Source organism: Chiloscyllium plagiosum, chromosome 4 (assembly GCF_004010195.1).
Source record: "Chiloscyllium plagiosum isolate BGI_BamShark_2017 chromosome 4, ASM401019v2, whole genome shotgun sequence".
Taxonomy (NCBI): domain Eukaryota; kingdom Metazoa; phylum Chordata; class Chondrichthyes; order Orectolobiformes; family Hemiscylliidae; genus Chiloscyllium; species Chiloscyllium plagiosum.
In genome coordinates, this window is record NC_057713.1 from 6179459 (window position 1) to 6201253 (window position 21795).

A 21795-nucleotide genomic window follows, 5' to 3' on the forward strand; every position below is an offset into this window, starting at 1 on the left:
CAATAAGCACATCGACCTGGACCCAATATACCGGCCACTGCAGCGGACAGCTGGAACTGACAACCGGAAGCGGCAGATACAAATCACTATAAATGCCGGAGGAAAGATCACAGAAGCGCTTCACAGGAGGCTCCCAAGCACTGAGGATGTCACCTAGACAGGGGACAAAATGTCTGCAACACAAATTCACAGCTCGGCGAACAGAACCACAACAATTTGTTAGGTGTCAGAATCTCTAGGTGGAAAGTTTTTAAAGAGGCTTTTAGACCATAATAACTAAAAGAAACCCAGCCCTCAGAACTGGAAAGAAGTCTTTAAAAACTGTTTCAGCAGTCCAGAATACCCGAAGAAGTCAATTAAGCAAAGTAAAATTAAAGATAGCAGGGATATTTCACCAAGTATCTGAAAACTTTACAGAAGAGAAAAAGATTGAATAGAGGTCTATGTTAAGATCTTCACAAACTGATTTATGTATAACTTTTTTTTGTGTAATGAATTCATGTTCTTCTGTTAAAAGAACATCAGCAGCCTCATGTAAACACATGTGGTGACTAACCACCATTGTAACCAACTGCAGAAATAAAACTCTCAAATCTATCAGGCCCGGTTTCTTGCTTGAATCTGACTTCTCTGTCACAGAAAGCAGTTGACACCAAATCACTGAATGTTTCCTAGGAGGAGTTACAGTCACTTCAGCTATAACGCAGTAATTCTACTCTCACATAATTCCGAATATTGCCTAACAGCAGCACCATTTAAACGAACGGGACGAGAATCGCATTGTGATTAGATTAGATTAGATTAGATTACTTACAGTGTGGAAACAGGCCCTTCGGCCCAACAGGTCCACACCGACCCGCCGAAGCGTAACCCACCCATTCCCCTACATTTACCCCTTTACCTAACACTACGGGCAATTTAGCATGGCCAATTCACCTGACCTGCACATCTTTGGACTGTGGGAGGAAACCGGAGCACCCGGAGGAAACCCATGCAGACACAGGGAGAATGTGCAAACTCCACAGAGTCAGTCGCCTGAGGCGGGAATTGAACCCACTCTGGCGCTGTGAGGCAGCAGTGCTAACCACTGTGCCACCCATTGTAACCAATACATTCGCACTATAGAAACAGTGTCCCCAGTTGGTCAATCGTGTTATAGCAAATTCACATTAAAGAAACGTGCGTTATAGCAGAACGACCTGTATATATAATTCTACAGGCTAGAGCAATCAAAGCGATGGGGGAAGATAGCAGGAACAGGATATTGAGTTGGATGATCAGCCATGATCATATTGAATGGTGAAGCAGACACAAAAGCCTACTCCTCTTCTCTATGTTTCTTTGTAACTTGTCCAGTATCAGCAATTGCGATCATAACATCAGTTTGACTTGAATAAAAACGTTGCAACTTACAGTTTGAACATACTTGGGGAAAGGTCCAGCGTCATTCTCAGTGATAGAAAATGGAAGAGGTCTCCACCTCCGTTTCTGACGTCGCAGTATTACTGCACGCTTGGATCGAACACGTTCTTTTAATTCATGCTGAAAATATTAAGCACGACAGGAGGCAACATTAACCTCATTCAGCTTCACAACCTCAGAGTCTTTCAAACTCTTTACAGACAAAGATACATTTGCTCAAAGAATGTCAATGATGTAAACACAGACCATGACTTTCAAAGTCCCACAAACAGAATTAAATGGGTGGGTCCCTTTTTCCCCGTGAATGATGCTAATTGAGGGACATACATGGACTAGGACTAGGACACTAAGTAGAAGTCTTACACTCAAGTACATCCATGATGTTTTACATCCAGCAGAATGGGGACAGATGGGGTTGTTGTTTTAGGTTAATAGTTCCTTGAAAGTACAGCTGCAGGTAGACAGGACAGTGAAGGTGGTATTTGGTATGCTTGCCTTTATTGGTCGGTGCATTGAGTATACGAATTGGGAAGTCGTGTTGCTGCTGCACAGGACATTGGTTAGGCCACTTTTGGAACACTGTGCAATTCTGGTCTCCCTGCTACAGGAAGGACGTTGTAAAACGTGAAAGGACTCAAAAGATTTACAAGGCTGTTGCTGGGGTTGGACAGTTTGAGATATAGGGAGAGGCTGAAGGCTGGGGCTGTTTTCCCTGGAGCGTCAGAGGCTGAGGGGTGACCTTATAGAGGTCTATAAAATCATGAGGGGCATGGATAGGATAAATAGACAAAGTCTTTTCCTGGGATCAGGGAGTCTAGAACTAGAGGGCATAGGTTTAGGGGGAGAGGGGAAAGATTTAAAAAAAGGGATCCAAGGAGCAACTTTTTCAAGCAGAGGATGGTGTGTGTATGGAATGAGCTGCCAGAGGAAGTGGTGGAGGCTGGTATAATGATAGCATTTAAAAGGCATCTGGATTGGGTATATGAATAGGAAGGGTTTGGAGTGGTATGGGCCAAGTGCTGGCAAATGGGACTAGATTAATTTAGGATATTTGGTCAGTGTGGACAAGTTGGACTGAAGGGCACAGCTCTATGACTATACATCTGTGTACAAGTTTATTTATAATCTGATAACTCTGGAGGTGGGATTTGTACACAGGTTTTCTGGCTACCAGGTTGGGTTCAGTACGACTGTGCTGCAAAACCCCACAGTTTTAGAAGCCTACAGCATGGAAGCAGGCCATTCGGCCCATCAGGTCCACACTGACCTTCCAAAGAGGATTCCACTCTCCCCCACCGCATCCCTAACTTTGTATTCCCTATAGCTAATCCATCTAACCCACACATCCTGGACACTATGGGCAACTTTGCACAGCCAATGCACCCTAACCTGCGCATCTTTGGACTATGGGGGGGGGGGGGAAAACACACACAGACATAGACAGAATGTCTGTGCGAGGTTTGCACAAACACTCAGTCGCCCGAGGGTGCAAGCTGGGTCCCTGAAGCAGCGGAGTCACCGTGCTGTCTTGTTTTAACATTTCACCCGAAAGGCACTCACTCAGAGAGATAGTCTACATTACATGCTCAAGCTTCTAGCATGTCTTTTTTTAAAAAAAGGTTCATTCATAGGATGTGGGCATCACTGGCTGGGCTGGCATTTATTACCCATCCCTAACAGCCCAGGGGGCATTTAAACCGCAATACCTGGTCTGGCCTCCATGTGACTCCAAACCCATGGCAATGACAGCAATTTCCCTCCTCACAAGGACATCAGTGAACCAGATGGGTTCATTTGGCAATTGGCAATGGTTTAATGGTCATTATACGATTCTTAATCCCAGACTTTCTTGAATTCAAATTGCACCACCTGCAAGATTCAAACCCAAATCCCCAGAATATTGCCTGGGTCTGGATTGATAGCCTAGAGGCAATATCACAAGACTATCACCCCCTCCCATAAAGTTAGGATGTCAAGGGCAAGTGCCCCCTACGGAGCCATAAGTCGACAACAGATTTATAAAATAACAATCAACAGAATCATTGTCGTTAATGCCGTAGGAACAGAATCTCAGCCTCTAGAATAGTGATGGAACATCAGTAATCTCTTTTGTCCTCCCTTCTCCAACCTCACTCCCATCCCTAGCACTATGGCAACGCTAGCAAGTGGAAGATCAGAGCTCCAGCCTCACAAATGATCGGCTGATACAGTAGGATAGCCACACTCAACGAAAGCAGAGTAGTCCCTGCTCATTGCCCCTGGAGACTCCAGCTGGCATTAAGAGAAGTCACATGTGACTCTCAAACAGCCATGGGTTAATCCAGAGTCAGAATCCCTTCAGCCCATCAAGTCTATGCTAACCTATCCACACTAGTCCCACTTGCCTGTATGAGGCCCATAGCCTTGAATGTAATGACATTTCAAGTGCTCATCCACATACTTTTTAAAAGATAACGTGATTACCTGCATCAACTACCCTCCCAGACAGTGCATTCCAGAAACCCACTTTACTGTAAATTTAACTTTGCCAAGTTCCACGGTAGACCCTCCACTACCTCAAAATGAAAAAAGGTTCCTTAAATCCTTTCTAAACCTTTCACTTTAAATTGATGCTGCCTTATTATTAATCCTTCTAAGGGGAATAGCTCCTTTCTATTCACCTTGTCTATGCCCCTCATAAATCTTATACACCTCTATCAGGTCCCACTCAGTCTTCTATGCTCCAAAAGATAACAACTGGAATCTACCAAGACTTTCTTCAAAAGCAAAAAAACTAAAATCCCCATCAGAGGCAACACCTTGGTGAATCAGTCTACTGGAGTCAAAAACAAAAAAAGGAGGGCAAGAAACCGGTTCATTTTGCGCAGCCAAGAAATAGCACAGACGTATCGTCATTGAGGACTGTGGGACTCAGCAACATCACTTTGCACGAAACATTCAAGTTACTTCACCGTTACGGAGTACGGTTCGCCGAGGCCATGAAGGAAGGGATTAAACCAATAAGTCAAGTTGTTTACCTGCAAGTTTGGCTGGATCAACAAATGGACCCGAATTGTGCAACACACCAGCGTCAGTGAATCTCGTAGATTAATGTTAAAACTCCGTTGTTCACTGATATGCAGAGCTCGAGTTGCAAACAAGTAGCCATCAGGCTTCACACCAAAGTCTGGATCATCAGTGCTTACTTGTGATATATCTTTGCAACAATACTTTAAATCCACTGTATTAAAAGAGTCAAACAGAAAGGGCATGGTTATTTGCTAATTCATGTTTCCGAGTGTATGCTGCAGGCAAAACTACCCGTTGAAGTCTTCTGTGCAATGTGGTTAAGGAATAACAAATACCAAGCATACTTACAGAAAAATGTAAGGAACAGAAGAAGACAGGGATCAATAGACCCTTACTTTCAAGATAAGTTGGACAATAACTGAACTATTGCAAAATACAAGTCTTTAGCTCAGCTCCACGCACATGAAGTGATTTGATTTGGTTTATTGTCATCACATGTACCCAAGTATAGTGTAAAGTTGTGCTTTGCAAACAGTACATGGCAAACAGTGGCTGAGAAAAGGTATGGGGAGCGGAGGGGTAGAAGCTGCAGCACCCTATAAAATTCGCTCCTATAAAAGTGTTAATTCAAGACTCGGAACATAAGAAATTGGAGCAGGAGCAGGCCATCCGGCCCTTCGAGCCTGTACTACCGCTCAATGGGATCAAGGCTGATCATCGAACTCAGTCCTCTGTCCCACTTTTTTCACCCCATACCTTTCGAATTATTTAGCCCCAAGAACTATATCTGATTCTTTCTTGAAAACATTCAATGTTTTTGGCCCCAACTGTTTTCTGTGGCAGAAAATTCCACAGGCTTGCCACTCTCTGGGTGAAGACATTTCTCCTCATCTCGGTCTGAAATGGTCTAACTTGTATCTTTGGAGGCTTAAACTAAGGGTCACAGACTCAGAATATATGGTAGACCATTTAGTTCAGAGCTGAAGAGAAAATTCTTCACCCAGTGAGTGGGGAACCTTGGAACTGTCTGCCAAAGAAAGTGCTTGTGGTCAAACATTGAAGCTGAAAGATGATATCAACGATGACTTAAGAGAACTGGGAGTTTTAAATTCCAAACTAATTAAGACAATTTCTTCATTTCTCGCCCTGTGACAGCAACAAACTGCAGTTATAGAGGGGCATTAACAGAACAGAACATCAAGAAGAAGAGTTGTTGAAACAAAATATGTTGCTACGTCATATCAGAAGACATTAGGACAAATTAAAAGATTGGTCGAAGTTGCAAGTTTTTAGAGTGAGAGTGAGAGCGAGAGCGAGAGCGAGAGCGAGAGCGAGAGCGAGAGCGAGAGCACGAGGGCATTGCAGACCCAGGACTGTAAGCATAACTGAGACAGTGTGTGCAGCAGTGAAACTGAGGTTTCCAAGCTCTCTGAGTTGGGTTACCTTTTGAAATTTTTTGGTTTTCTTTAATATTCGGACCCTGCACAGTTACAACAACAGGTTTGTTGATGCTTGCTTCACCAAAGTCTGTGAGCATCTAAAAAATAAAATAGTCCAATGAAATAAAATTTAGTTTCAAAAGTAATTTTACACTGCCAGTACCACCGTGGAAACGTGCAAAGAATTGTATACAACTTTCACATTAATACCTGAAATATTTCTGTAAAGGAATGAAAACAAAAAGCCAGATATCAACAGAAAGTGTTGAAAACATATCTGGTGATCTCTCCCATGGTGATCAGTAAGCTAGCAATGGTTATTGTAAAGACCCATCTGGATCAATAATGCCCTCCAGGACTGAAACCAATGGCTGCTCTGCCACAGGTGTAAGTCAGTGATGACGGGTAGTTCTTTAGATGCATGACTAAGTAGAAGTATTCTGAAAAGACTCAAATTAAAAGTAAATTATTAGGATTAGCCCTGTGCAACAGTATTAAAGACATTTACATTATGACTAGAAGTACAGAGTTCTATATTAATTTGATTCAACTTTAGTTATTAACTGAGGTTTTATCCATCGTGTGTTTTTTGATATTAATGAAATGTCTAATATTGAGATAATACAAAACTAATCCAGCAGGAACTCTATTTTCAGAATTAAGACCAATGTCACATTTTATCAAACCTGATCATAACTCTTTACTGTAACCTACACTAACATTATTCAATGAAATTACTTTGTTGGTCAGAGTATTGAGTATAGGAGTTAGGAGTCATGTTGCAGCTGTATAGGACATTGGTTAGGCCACTGTTGGAATTTTGTGTGCAATCGTCATCTTCCTATCGGAAACTTGAAAGGGTTCAGAAAAGATTTACAAGGAAATTGCCAGGGTTGGAGGATTTGAACTACAGGGAGAGGCTGAATAGGCTGGGACTGTTTTCCCTGGAGCATCGGAGGCTGAGGGGAGACCTTATAGAGGTCTATAAAATTGTGAGGGGCATGGATAGGGTAAATGGACAAAGTCTTGGGTGGGAGAGACTCACCTTTGGGTGGTAGAGTCCAGAACTAGAGGGCACAGGTTTAGGGTGAGAGGCAAGATATAAAAGAGACCGAAAAGGGCAACTTTTTCACACAGAGGGTGGTAGGTGTATGGAATGAGCTGCCAGAGGAAGTGGTGGAGGCTGGTACAACTGCAACATTTAAAAGGCATCTGGATAGATATATGAATAGGAAGGGTTTGGAGGGATATGGGCCGGGTGCTGGCAGGTAGGACTAGATTGGGTTGGGCTATCTGGTCAGCATGGACGAGTTGGACCGAAGGGTCTGTTTCCATGCTGTACATCTCTAGGACTCTGTGACTTTGATGTTTTGCTGATTTACTTTATTACTTTAAGTCTTAATCATACAAGACCTTCACGTTTTGTTCACATAGGTCATTGGGAGCCTCCTTAAGATCACTGGGCATGAGAGGTGAGCATCCATTTAGGGTGAGTCAGGAAGTATCTTTTCACACATACACACAAGTGAAAATCCAAACAAACTGTGAATGGAGAGTCAAATGAAATTTTGAAGATTACAGAAATCGACAAATTATTGAAAGGTATCACGGAATCTGGAGCAAAGATTAAGTGAGTTACAGATCAGCCATGGTCAAACTGAATGAACAAAGAATTGAATGGTCCCAGGGTATTCCTATTCTGCTTGATAACAGACTAATACCGCGACAGTCAACTGGTCTTGTGGTGCAGTGGTAGTGTCCCTAACTCTGAGCCAGATGCACAAGTTCAACTCTCATTTGCTTGAGGAAAAAAAAGAATTGAAAATATCTAGTCACCAAGGTGACTGGGAAGGGTTCAATTAAATGCCCAGCAACATCCAATGGGTAGCTAATTTTAAGAAAAAAAGTCTAGAGAATTTGAATGCTTAAAATTGCTGCTGCTTTACATGGTAGCATAGGATTGACTTTAAAAAAAGGCACAAGTAACATCTTCAACACAATGAGAGAGAGAAAAATCAGAGCAAGATTACATTATACAAACCATTGTTCAGTATAATTATGACCAATCATGGCCTCAGTATACCCTCAATGTGCTGAAACCCAGAAGAATATCTGTCTATCCAAAATAGACAACAGTAAACCTATTTATCCCAGAAAATGCAGAAATCTTTGGGAGAAAAATTAAACATTCTTGACACATTTAAATTTACACATTATTTAACAAAGCAAATATTAGCAGCAAATTCGAGTATTTTTTCAAGAAGTAAAATTTACCAACTAGACCAGGCCTCAGCTGTCAAAATTCTAGATTAGAGTGGTGCTGGAAAAGCAAAATTGACGTTTTGGGAAAAAGCCCTTCATCAGAAATGTTCCTGATGAAGGGCTTTTGCCCGAAACATCGATTTTGCTGCTCCTCGGATGCTGCCTGACCTGCTGTGCTTTTCCAGCACCACTCTAATCTAGACTCTGGTTTCCAGCATCTACAGTCATTGTTTTTAGCTCAGCTGACAAAAGCACGCATTCATATTACAAAGGTTATAAATTCTTAACTTGGAAAACAGCAAAAAAAAAGTGTGAACTACAAAGCTACCTATTACTTTTACAATGCTAATTATTGAATTCGGTAGAGGTGGGGGGGGGGGGGTGTATACACACATGATCAAGAAACAAGTATGCAAAAATCTTATGTACACAAAAAGCAAGTAACATTTCTCTCCCAACATACACAGCCTGACTAGAGTGTTACCACCATGATTTTTCAATAAAAACAATATGTATTTCAAAAGAGTTCAACTTATCTAATACTATTTAAATATAACAACAGGATGTCCTCAAGTGTGATGCATGTAAAGCACAATGTCTATTGTAATGCAGGAATTATATAGGGTAAGATAATACTGCACAGCTTCCTCAAAACAGGAAAGTCTCAACAAAGTGCAAGAGTGGGATCTTTAGCATTTCCTCTGCTACTTTAGAATTAGTATTTATTCCACTTTGAATCGGTCACCTTCACACTATCAGGCAGTGCATTTCAAATCTGAACCACTCGTTGCACTAGAAAAGGTATTTCCTCGTGTCTTTGATTGGAAAAAGAACCAGCAATCACGGTAAATCTACACCTGTGGTCATCAACTCCTCAGCTACTGTCAATAACTTTACTAACTCAAAAACATGCAAAAATCACGATGGGAATGTAGTGGAAACCTTAAAACCTTGAAAAAAAATCTGAATGAGTACTTCAAATATCATGACATTCAAGGATATGTTGAATGAAAAGCTTAACATATGAGGAACATTTGAGGACTCTGGGTTTATACTCTGTGTTTAGAAGGTTGAAGAGGGATCTAATAGAAACATACAGAATGGCCTGGACAGAGTAGACGCTGGGAAGGTGGGGTCGGGGAGTCTAGAACTAGAGGGATTAGGTTTAGGGTGAGGGGGGCAAAGATATATCTTTTTCACACAGTGGGTGGGTGTGTGTGGAATGAGCTGCCAGTGGAAGTGGTGGAGGCTGGTACAATTGCAACATTTAAGAGGTATTTGGATGGGTATACAAATAGGAAGGGGTTGGGATATCTGGTCAGCATGGACGGGTTGGATCAAAGGGTCTGTTTCTGTGCTGTACATCGCTATGACTGTTTCCATTGGTCGAGAGACTAGGATCCAAGGGCACAGCCTTAGAGTAAAGGGAAGACCTTTTAGAATAGAGATAAAGGAGAAACTTCATCAGCCAGAGAGTGGGGAATCTATCGAATTCATTGCCACAGAAGACTGTGGAGGCCAGGTCATTGAGTATATTCAACACTGAGATAGATAGGTTCTTGATTATCAAGGAGATCAAGGGTTACAGGGAGAACGCAGGAGAATGGGGTTGAGAAACTTATCAGCCATGATTGATTGGCAGAGCAGACTTGATGGGCTGAATGGCCTAATTTCTGCTCCTATACCTTATGATCTTACGATATTGGACAAAGGGAAGCTTTTCACTGTAGTTCCTATTGTAAAACACACTAAAATCAAAATCAAATCAGAAGTTTGGGAAATTGGGATTAGCATGTTTTGAGTGGTACAGGGCAACCCCTGTATCCGCGGAATCGTTTTCCATGGTTTCAGTTACCTGTGACCCAGACATATTATGGGGAATGTTCCAGAACCAGGGACTGGGTGGGCTACTGGGAAAGTACGTTTCCCATTTAAATATATGGGTTCGCCCCTACTTGTGGTTTTGGGGTTGCACGGTATGTCTTGCAACATATCCCCCATTGGTATGGGGGGGGTGGAAACTACTGTAGTTAAGTCAGTGCAAACTCATTGGGTTAAAGCCTTTTCTGTGCTCTATGAATCTCATGATTTGAAAACACAAACATTTACATGTTTGCGAGCAAGCAAAGTTGTTGACAGTTGTTGATGACCAGGGGTTGTAGATCAGAGTGGTGCTGGAAAAGCACACCAGGTCAGGCAGCATCCGAGAAGCAGGGATTTTCCAGCACCACTCTGATCTAAACTCTGGTTTCCAGCATCTGCAGTCCTCACTTTTGCCAGGGGTTGTAATTTACAGTGATTGCTGCTTCTTTTTGAGATGTACAAAACTTAGGCTATGCATTGACTATTAAATAGTCATGATTTGGAGACACCGGTGTTGGACTGGGCTGTTCAAAGTTAAAAATCACAACACCAGGTTACAGTCCAACAGGTTTAATTGGAAGCACTAGCTTTCGGAGTGCTGCTCCTTCAATCACCTGATGAAGGAGCGGCGCTCAGAAAGCTAGTGCTTCCAAATAAACCAGTTGGACTGTAACCTGGTGTTGTGTGATTTTTTATCTGTTAAATAGGACAGCAAAAAAAAGTTAGTTTGATTAACATTAATCAAACTGTTGGTGTCCAAAACCAATAACATTTAAGCACAGCTTTGAGACCATGCCACATGAGCAGCCTTTGGGAACTGGTACATTGTGTAGATTATAAGGTATGCGTTCAGGGTTGAGTTTCTTAAATGCGTGGAAACTATTTTTTAAAATCTACAGAAGGCTTTTTTAAAACAAAAAAAACTGATGATATTTAAACATATCCATGTTAAATGATTTAAACAACACAAATGCAGCCATTTCTAGAGGTGATTTGGAGATGCTGGCGTTGGACTGGAATGTACAAAGTTAAAAATCACACAAGGAGAAAGTGAGGACTGCAGATGTTGGAGATCAGAGTTGAAAATGTGTTGCTGGAAAAGCGCAGCAGGTCAGGCAGCAGCCAAGGAGCAGGAGAACCGAAGAAGGGCTTCCTGAAGAAGGGCTCATGCCCGAAAAGTCGATTCTCCTGCTCCTTGGATGCTGCCTGACCTGCTGCGCTTTTCCAGCAACACATTTTCAGCTAAAAATCACACAACCCCAGGTTATAGTCCAACAGGTTTATTTGGAAGCTCGAGCTTTCAGAGCGCTGCTCCTTCATCAGGTGGTTGTGGCGCATAGGGGCAAGGTGTTTGAAGGCAGGGTATTATGTTCACTAGGCTTGCCACAAACTGTTTTGTTATTTACACATGAAAATAAAACAAACAAACTTTCCCCACCAATCTCTGGTATGTTAAACCCACTGTCATTTACTAAAGAATTCAACTTTTGCATATTCAATTCAAGAGGAATGTCATCTGAGAGTTGTAAGTCTGTGGAATTCTTTACTGTCAAGGCTGGGTCGTTAAGTATAGTGAAGGCCAAGACACACAAATCATTAATCAGTCAGAGGAAATCAAGGGTTACGGTGTAAAGGCAGGAGAGTGGAGCTGGGAATCATCAGACCAATCATCATCTCATTCGAGGGCAGAGTAGACTCAATGGTCTGTTTCTGCTTCCATGTCTTGCAGGATTGCCAGAGACAGAGCCTCCATGCCCCGATGATGGGGTCACATGCATAGGGTGGGCCCTCACAGGTCAAAATATTCCCTCCAAGAAGCCCATCCTCTCCCGAGGTAACCACTGTACTGAAGGTATAGGTGCCCCACAGTATTTCTTCACCCTCTCACCGCTGATTGCCAGGGGTGTTGCCAAGCTGAGAAGGGCTTCCACACCGAATCAGAAGAAAACACATCCACTGTCTCACAATTTGCAAGCTCAGAAACCCCATTTCAATCCTGAAACGTGCAAGGAAAATCCAGCACCAAACGGCAAAACAAAAAACTGTCAAGCAACAGAAATAGAGAGCCCAGATCACTAGCATTTCTAATTATGTCTCATCATAAATTTAAACAACACCAATACAGTCAGGTAAACCACGTTTCACCGAAAACTCTAATACCGTGTAACTACAAATACAGAAAATATCAAATGGCAATAAATGCTCAACAGTCTAAGGCAGAAACTTGCTACAAAACAAGTATACTTGCCAATCAGAAAATCATGCCTGATTTTTAAATTCAAACTGCTCCAGCAGTCTTTCACAAACCAATGAAATAAAATAACCAATACTGCATAAGGATTGTAAAATCTTGATTTTCCAGATGCAAAACATTGCATCTGATTTTTTTTTTGTTTTGTTTTGTACAGCATTCAAATTGAAACTCTGTAATGGATGCTCCCTCTGGGCTCATTGACATAGGTAGTGCCCTAACCTCTGGATCAGAATCTATGACCTTGAGTTCCCCCTAGCCCAGAGTTGCACCACAACATGTTGATTCAAGACTTAGCAGCCTCGAACAAATCTTAATTACAAACAGGCCAGTGAGTTAGGGCAACTCACAAGCCCACGTAAGGATGACCTCTAAAGAGAACTGTATGTAAATGGTTAAAAATCACAAACACCAAGTTATAGTCCAACAGGTTTATTTGAAAGTACCAGCTTTTGGAGCACTGCTCCTTCATCAGGGTGTGAGATTTTTAAACTTTGTCCACCCCCAGACCAACACCAGCATCACCACATCATGTATTTACAAAGCAGTTCAAGAGGTCAAGAAAATAAAACCTAAATCCCACAAACCTAAATGTATTTTGAAGAGTTCAAACACAGAAGAAAAAAAATATGTAAAATAAGTTTGCAAATGATATCCATAATTTCTCAGGTGTGGTGACACATCAAGAGTGCTTTGAAGTGTGTCAAATTTGTACTGTATGATTAGATTAGATTCCCTACAGTGTGGAAACAGGCCCTTCGGCCCAACAGGTCCACACCGACCCTCCGAAGAAAGAGTGACCCATTCAGACCCGTTCTCTTCTGTGTATGCAATGACCTCTTTTAAATAAAGGAAAATAAAGTAAACAAGACAACTTAATCTGACCATTAAAAAAAAACTAAATGACCACCTGGCTTAATTTCACTAGGTAAAGCTTGGTTAAAGTTTAATTTCACGTTTCTCATTCATAAATTAGTACAAAAAGTCCAAAACTAAACAGGACTGAACTTTGTTCATTTTGATACACAAAATACACATTTTGATACACATTTTGATTAAAAAATGTTAAAGGAAGACACCAGAGCACTGAGAGACAAAGTTCCCTTAGTTTCTTTTTTTTTAAAACTGCTATTCCCTTCTCTCTACCACTCGGATTAAATTAATAACAAACTTCTAAAGTATTCAAGCCGTGCGCTCATTTGCAAATTTCCTGCTTTTAAAAGTCCAGGAGTTGAAAGAGAGACGCTCAACATAGAAACGATACCTGATTATATTTTTTTTTAAAAAATAAAAGATGCAGTTTAGTGAAGGGAGGACTTACCAGCAGCAAAATGATCAACGCCGCCATTGCCCGGGAACTTGCACCTAAAGTGAATCGGCGGAAAGTCGCTCCTGGAAGCTGATGGCCGAGGGGGCCGGTGAGTGACTGATGGGTCAGCTTTCTGGGTTGTGAAACAAAAAAAAAAGTTTGTGCGAGTAATTAAAAAAAAAGTAGTAATTTTTGTTTTTGGTAAACACACCTTCCGAAAAATATGTGAAATCCGCGTTAAAATGTATATTTCGCCTAAAAAAAAATGCGAAGTTCACCTTTACAAAAAGTCTAGAAGCTCAGACTCTGGAAATGGATGAGGTTTTTACGCGTTTAAAAAAAATAAGCCAGCGAAGAGACAACTAAAGTTATTCTAGTCCAAGGTAACCTTTTAAGAAAGTGACTCCTTCCCCCTGCTGCTTTCTCCTCAGAGTGGCGGCCGCTTGTTTCCCCACAACTGGCTTTAGGCTCTGGCTGGGAGTGAACACCCGCCCTCTCTCCTTCACACACTCACCTGGGCGCGGCTCCAGGTGAGCTCTCTCCTCCCTCTCTCCTCTCTCACACCTTCCCCTCCCCTCTCTCTCAGTCACTTACCTGGCGATGCTCCAGGTGAGTTCCCTCCTCTCTTGGACCTTCAACTGGGTGACGCTCCAGGTGAGTTCCCCCCCAGACCCTCACCTGGGTGAGTTCCCTCCTCAAACCCTCACCTGAGTGACACTCCAGGTGAGTTCCCCCCAGACCCTCACCTGGGTGAGTTCCCTCCTCAGACCTTCACCTGGGTGACGCTCCAGGTGAGTTCCCTCTTCAGACCCTCACCTGGGTGATGCTCCAGGTGAGTTCCACCCCCCCAGACCCTCACCTGAGTGAGTTCCCCCCTCAGACCCTTACCTGAGTGAGTTCCCTCCTCAGACCTTCACCTGAGTGAGTTCCCTCCTCTCTCAGAGCTTCACCTGGGTGACGCTCCAGGTGAGTTCCCCCCCCCCCCAGACCCTCACCTGAGTCAGTTCTCTCCTACCTCAGACCCTCACTGCTAATGCACTGCTGCCTCACAGTACAGGGACCTGGGTTCAATTCCCACACTTGGTGACTCTGGAGTTTGCACATTCTCCCCATGTCTGCGTGGGTTTCCTCTGGGTGCTCTGGTTACCTCCCACAATCCAAAGATGTGCAGATCAGGTGAATTGGCCATGCTAAATTGCCCATAGTGTTAGGTGCATTAGTCAGAGGTAAATATAGGGTAGGGGAATGGGTCTGGGTGGGTTCTCTTTGGAAGGTTGGTGTGGACTTGTTGGGCCAAATGGTCTGTTTCCGCACTGTAGGGAATCTAATCTCACCTGGGTGATGCTTTGATCTTCACCTGAGTGAGGTACCCTCTCTCTCAGAACCATACCTGGGTGACTCTCCAGGTGAGTTTCCTCCTCTCCCAAACCCTCACCTGGGTGAGGCCCCAGGCAATCTCTCCCTTCCCCTCTGCACTACTTGCAGCAGCAAAAGGGGGTGGGGCTTCCCTCTCTGTGCATCACTTGTCGGGCAGAGCCCAGTTCCCCAGGTATGTGTATACACCAGCTCCATCTCCATGGTAACCAGGAAGGACCATGAGATGGCACAACAGGTCTGCTCCTCACCAATCGGGTAATGTATGTCAGAACAGTGCTGACTAAGACACTTCACAGGATTCTTTAAAAATGACGAATACATTCTGTATCGATCAACTGATACTAATTTTCAGCAAATGGGTGGGTTCCTCTTGCTTGCTCCTCAGTTACTACCAATCAGAATGCTTAACATTCCTGCCTACTCTTCACTTCCCCAACCCTCCACATGACCTCTCATACACTTTCTTATCGAGAATCTACCCAGCTCTATCTTTAAAAGTATTCAAAGACTCCACTTGCAGTGTCATTTGTGGCAGAGTTCCAATGACTCTCAGTGAGAAAAACATTTCTTTTCTCTCTCTTAATTTGGTGCTCCCTTAAACTGAAACAGCGTCTCTCCTAATTCTAGGAACTCCTACAAGAGGAAATGTTCTTTCCTCATCCACCCTGTTTATGGGGAAGAAATGTAATAGTAAAGTCACTGTAATCCAGGTTAATGATCTGGGAGAACATATTTAAATCCCATTGTGTCAAATGGTAAAAATTGAAGTCAATAAATCTGGACTTCAAAGTTAGTCTAATAGTAACCATCTGTATTGTCATAAAGAGCTATCCTTACCTGGTCTGGCCTGCATGTCACTCCAGACCCACAGCAGTATGGTGCACTCTTTACTGCTCTCCAATGGCTGAGCAAGCCACTCATTGTAACACAACCATTGTTTTCATTCCTTCTACCTTTTCCAGATGGACCATGCAGCATCAATAGGTTTCACAGGTCGGCATAACATCGGGTCTGAAGAGCCTGTACTGCGCTGTAATGTTCTATGTTCTATCAACACAGACGTCAGGCAATAGCAAACACAACCCTGCCGAATCTACAAAATTGTCCCTCATTATAATGGGGGAGCATGTGCTGCCAATGGGAGAGCTATCTTACGGACTAGCCTGACATGATCACATTCGTGGAATCGTACCTTACACACAAAGTTCCAGACACCACAGTCGCCATCCAAAGTAATACAGAAACATAGAAGATGGGGGAAGGAGTCGACCATTTGAGCCCCTCGAGCCTGCTACACCATTCAATATAATCATGGCTGACCATCAAACTCAGTACCCTCATTCCATCCTCTCTCCCCATATCCCTTGATACTTTTTGCCAGAACTCCAAATCTACCTACCTTTTGAAACAGTGTAAATGTTTTGGCCTCAACCATAAGGCATAGGAGCAGAAATTAGGCCATTCAGCCCATCGAGTCTGCTCCACCAATCAAACATGGCTGATAAGTTTCTCAACCCCATTCTCCCACTTTCTCCCCGTAACCCTTGATCCCCTTGATACTCAAGAACCTATCTATCTCAGTCTTAACTACACTCAATGACCTGACCTGCACAGTCTTCTGTGGCAGTGAATTGTCACTTTCTGTGCAGTGAATTCCACACTCCATGGATGAAGAAATATTTCCTTATCTCAGTTCTTATCCTTAAATTATGACCCCTGACCTCCCCCAATATCAGGAACATCCTTCTTTCATTTACCGTGTCTAGTCTTATTAGAAGTTTATATCCCTTGTGTATCCTAGAGGGGGCAACACAGTGGGATTCAGCTGGGAAGGAGTTACCCTCAGAGTTATTATAGTGTTATTCATTACAAAAGTGGTAAATCTCCGTTAACAACTAAACTATATTCCAGATTTGAAGTTAATCTCGACAAATATATTCATGCAGCAAACAAAACAATACTGCTCTGCAAAGCTGATGTGAGCTTTACAAAAAAAAAAGCAAAAAGAGAAAGACACCCTGGAGGATTGGTTCTGAGCTCAAAGGAGAAAATGGAATGACTTCTCATTGTTCAGCAAGTTTCCTGTTACTGAAATTGAAATGCTATCATTGCAGAATGATGGAACATCTTCAAACCAGATGGTCCCCAATCAGTTCAGAAGGCAAGTCAGTTTGCCTTTAGTGTCCTGGTAGAAGTAGCTATCAGGGTTTTTGAGGTAGTCAGAGACACTGATGTCTAGAAATTCCTCAGGTCTTCTCATTTCTTTAGTTGAAAGAATGATCTGTGCAGCTTGACCTGCTATCATGTTCCCCTTTTTTTTAAAGCAAAAAAAAACACCTTGGAGGTCTTTTATTTTCTACTAGAGACACATCTGTGTCCTGGAAAAACAAGAACCATCTTCAGAAGACTGTAGTTGGCAATCTTCAGCACATGGCTGTCCATTTCTTCTGATACAAAATTGTCCAGCAATCAAAACCATAAACCTCTCTCTTAAAAGCTTTGCTTGGCTGCTTCCCAAAGTTATTCATAGAGTTATATAGCATAGAGACAGGCCTTTCAGTCCACCATGTCATTGACAGCCAACAGGTGAAGGCCCCTCAAGCTTGCACTACCATTCAATAGGATCACGGCTGATCCAACATTCCTCACACCCACCTTCCTGCCCTTTCCCTTGATTCCCCGACTGATCAAGAACCTATCGGTCTCTACCTTAAATATACAGAAGAACGCTGCCCCCACAGCTCTCTGGGGCAAGGAGTTCCAAAGACCCCCAACTCTCTGAGAGAAGAAATTCCTCCTCATCTCAGTCTGAAATTGGTGCCATTTTATTCTGAGACTGTCCCCTCTGGTCCTCGACTCTCACAGGAGGGGAAACATCCTGTCAGCATTGACCCTGTCAAACCCCCTAAGAATCTGATATGTTTCACCTCACATTCTTCTAAACTCCAGTGAGTAGAATCCCAATCTATTTACCCTTTGCTCATGAGACAATCCCTCAGAACATTAACTCAGTTTCTCTCTCCATGGTTGCTGCCAGACCTGCTGAGTTTCTGTTTTTAACTTGTGTTTTGATAAGTTAACAGAGAGTTAATGAGAATAAAGCAGTTGACGAAGTGTACATGAACTGCCAAAAGGTGTTTGATAAATTCCGCACAACTGACTAATAACAACAATCAAAAGCCATGAAACAGAAAGGGTACAATGGCATCATTGATATGTATGTGATTGAGTGACAGGAAACAGAGGTTTCTGCTAAATGAATGCTTTTCTGGAAAAAGACATACACTGCAGTGGTTGGTAGTAGGATCCACTGTCGGGCGGCACAGTGGCTCAGTGGTTAGCACTGCTGTCTCACAGCACTGGGAATCCGGGTTCGATTCCAGCCTCTGGCAACTATCTGTATGGAGTTTGCACATTCTCCCCATGTCTGCGTGGGTCTCCTCCGGCTGCTCCAGTTTCCTCCCACAATCCAAATATGTGCAGGTTAGGGTGGAATGGCCATGCTAAATTGCCATAGTGTTAGGTGCATTAGTCAGGGGTAAATGTAAGGTAAATGTAAGGTAAATGTAGTCTGGGTGGCTTGCTCTTTAGAGGGTCGGTGTGGACTTGTTGGGCCAAATGGCCTGTTTCCACACCGTAGGGATTCTATGATTTTCTTGAGAGAAGAATGAGGGGTCTTGTGTCGATTGGGAGAAATTTTGTTTTCATTGGTGGAAGGTTTGCGAACCAAGAGGGTAGTCAGCTCAAGAGGACTTTGCATTGTAGAAACTGAGAGACAAAAGCTATGTTGTGAACAGGGAGGTTGAATGTGGATGAAGAAGAAGTGTTGGGAAGACTAGCAGTACCTCAAGGGGGTACATGAATTAGCTCCAATAAAATGCATCCAGTGTTCCCACTAAATGTATTTCTCATGTGTGGACCTCTGATGTTCCATATGCAGCAGCTATTTCCAGAACCAGAAATCATCCATTTTGGTCAGAACAGCAAAATGGACGATTATTGAAATGGTGAAAAATTGCAGCATGCTGCTGTGCAGAGGGACCTGGGCGTCCTTGTGCATGAATCACCTGGTTTGCAGGTGTAACAAGTAATAAAGAAGGCAAATGGAATATTGTCCTTTATTGCTAGAGGGGTGAAGTTTAAAAGCAGGGAGGTTATGCTGCAGCTGTACAGGGTGCTGGTGAGGCCACACCTGGAGTACTGTGTGCAGTTTTGGTCCCCTTACTTGAGAAAGGATATACTGGCACTGAAGGGGTTGCAGAGGAGGTTCACCAGGTTGATTCCGGAGTTGGAGTTGGCTTATGAGGAGAGACTGATGAGAGTGGGACTACACTCATTGGAATTTCGCAGAGTGAGGGAGGATCTTAGGGAAACATATAAAATGATGAAGGGAATAGATAAGATAGAAGCAGGGAGGTTGTTTCCACTGGTGGATGAAACTAGAACGAGGGGGCATTGCCTCAAAATAAGAGGGAGCAGGTTTAGGACTGAGCTGGGAAGGAACGTCTTCACCCAGAGGGTTGTGAATCTGTGGAATTCCCTGCCCAGTGAAGTAGTTGAGGCTCCCTCGTTGAATGTTTTTAAAGCGACAATAGATAGATTTTTGAACAGTAAAGGAATTAAGGGTTATGGTGGGGGGATGGGTAAGTCGAGCTGAGAACATGAAAAGATCAGCCATGATTTTATTGAATGGCAGAGCAGGCTCGATGGGCCGAATGGTCTACTCCTGCTCCTATTTCTTATGTTCTTATACAGTGATGGGTGTCAGCATGTGGATCAGGGAATGTTGGATTCATTGTAAACTGGTGATAGAAATCAGGGCAGACACTAGGTGTGCTTGCTACAACCATTCCAGCTGTAGAGATGGCGTCAAAGGAGTGGAAGTTTGCAAAATATTACACCCTTGATCACATGAAGTGGAGAAATACAAATCTGGCAATTACAGTTCAGTCAGTTTAATATCAGCAGCAGAGAATCCTCCAGGAACAATAATTTGGTCCCAACAACAGAAACTTTGGAAGCATTTTGAGGATTCCATTAATTTAAATCACTTGTAAATCATCCAAAATATTGCGGCACCATCATTGACAATCAGAAAAGAGAATACTTAAAATTCTCACTCCTGCTCCTGAATGGACAATGGCCTTAGTTAAGAATTGAATGAATGAATAATACATCACTGTGTGATTGAGGCATGTTGGAAAATTCCCTAATGTAAAGTATTAAGAATTAATTAACTGACAATAGAAGATAACAAATGAATTTGGTACATTGGATGTACGACATTGGGTGGAAGAAAGTCGTGTGTGTGTGTGTATGTGTGTGTATATATTTGCATGTGTGTGTGTTTGCGTGAGAGAGTGTGTGTGTGTATGTGTATCTGATGTATACATGTGAGTGTGTGTGTTTGCGTGAGAGAGTGTGTGTATGTGTATCTGTTTGAGAGTATTTGTGTGTGTGTCTGTACATGCATGTATACGTGTGTGTGTACATGCATATATGTGTGTGCATTTGTGTGTTTGTGTGTGTAAATGTGTGTGTGTGTGTGAGAGAAAGTGTGCGTGTGTCTGTCACTCCCTCTCATATTGATCTTTTCATCATCAGCTCCTTTCATATTTACATCTGACACATCTTCTAATCTGTGCCTCATTTGCCTGAACTCTTGCTCTGAGTCAGGAAGAGTCATGGTGTTTCCCTGGTATTTCCCTGGTATCCCATACCAAGCCATCTTGACCTGCAGAAAGAAAGGCTGAGCATTAGTCAGTTTCTGTTAGTGTGCACAGCAAGGACATCATCATAAGTGAACCAGCTCTCTAAGCATTTGATAAATTATCAATCTCCTGCCTTTCCCTGTAGCCATACATATTGTTCTGTGTAAATGCCCCCAAGTATATCTCAATTGAACCCACCTCCACATCCCCTGGACCACTCATTGTGTATAAGTGTTATTTTCTCACCATACATTTACTTCTAATGTAAAACAGTTTGAAATGTGTTCTCTGGCTCAAGCCCCTTTTACAAGTGGGAACAGTTTCTTCCTGTCCACTCTGCACAGATCCCTCATGATATGAAAGTTCTATCAAATCACCCCCTGCCTTCTCCTATCCAATGGAAACTGTCACAATATCTCCGGCCTTTCCTCAGAGCTGAAGTTTCCTTAGTACCATTCTCATACATTTCACCTTCCCAATACAATCATATCCTTCTGGAAATGGGCACACAGAACTGTACTCAATAGTCCAGATGAGGTCTAATCCACGTCCTAGATAAGTTCAACATAACCTCCCTACTCTATGCCCATCTTAGTGAAGCCTAGAGTATTGCATTTTTATTAACAGCTCTGTCCACATATTCTGCCATGTTCAATTACTTTTGTACATACACCCAGGTCCCTCTGCTCCTGCAGTCCTTTAGAATAGTACTGTTTATTTTGTACAGTCTCTCCATTTCCTTTGTACCAAAGTGTAGCACCTCACATTTCTCTGCACTCGATGTCATCTGGGAGATAGTGAGGACTGCAGATTGCTGGAGAGTCAGAGTAGATCGAGTGTGGCGCTGGAAAAAGCACAGCCGGTCAGGCAGCATCTGAGGAGCAGGAGAGTCGATGATGAAAGTCCTGTTCAAGGGTCCTTCCTGAACCGTTGATTCTCCTGCTCCTCAGATGCTGCCTGACCTGCTGTGTTTTTTGCAGCGCCGCACTCTATTTATTCTGCCACCTACTCTACCAAGTTGTCAATGTCCTTTTAAGCTCCACACTGTCCTTTTCATAGTTTATACTTCTCCCAAGTTTTATGTCATCTTTGAAATAGCAGGGGTCCCAATACTGACCCCTGGAAACTCGTCTATGAACATTCACCGACCTG

General features: G+C 42.8%; 1 protein-coding gene across 1 annotated transcript in view; it reads right to left on the reverse strand.

Moving 5' to 3' along the window:
* Window positions 1–14047, reverse strand: part of LOC122548823 (desmocollin-2-like) — a 39359-nt gene extending 25312 nt beyond the window's left edge. The window contains exons 1-5 of the mRNA XM_043687637.1: window positions 13944–14047; window positions 13568–13688; window positions 5875–5968; window positions 4440–4642; window positions 1414–1542 (exon numbers count right to left, since the gene is read on the reverse strand). Of these exons, the coding sequence (XP_043543572.1) occupies window positions 1414–1542; window positions 4440–4642; window positions 5875–5968; window positions 13568–13594 (453 nt within the window). The 5' untranslated portion in view covers window positions 13595–13688; window positions 13944–14047. The remainder of the gene's footprint in view (window positions 1–1413; window positions 1543–4439; window positions 4643–5874; window positions 5969–13567; window positions 13689–13943) is intronic.
* Between the last annotated feature and the right edge of the window lie 7748 nt (window positions 14048–21795).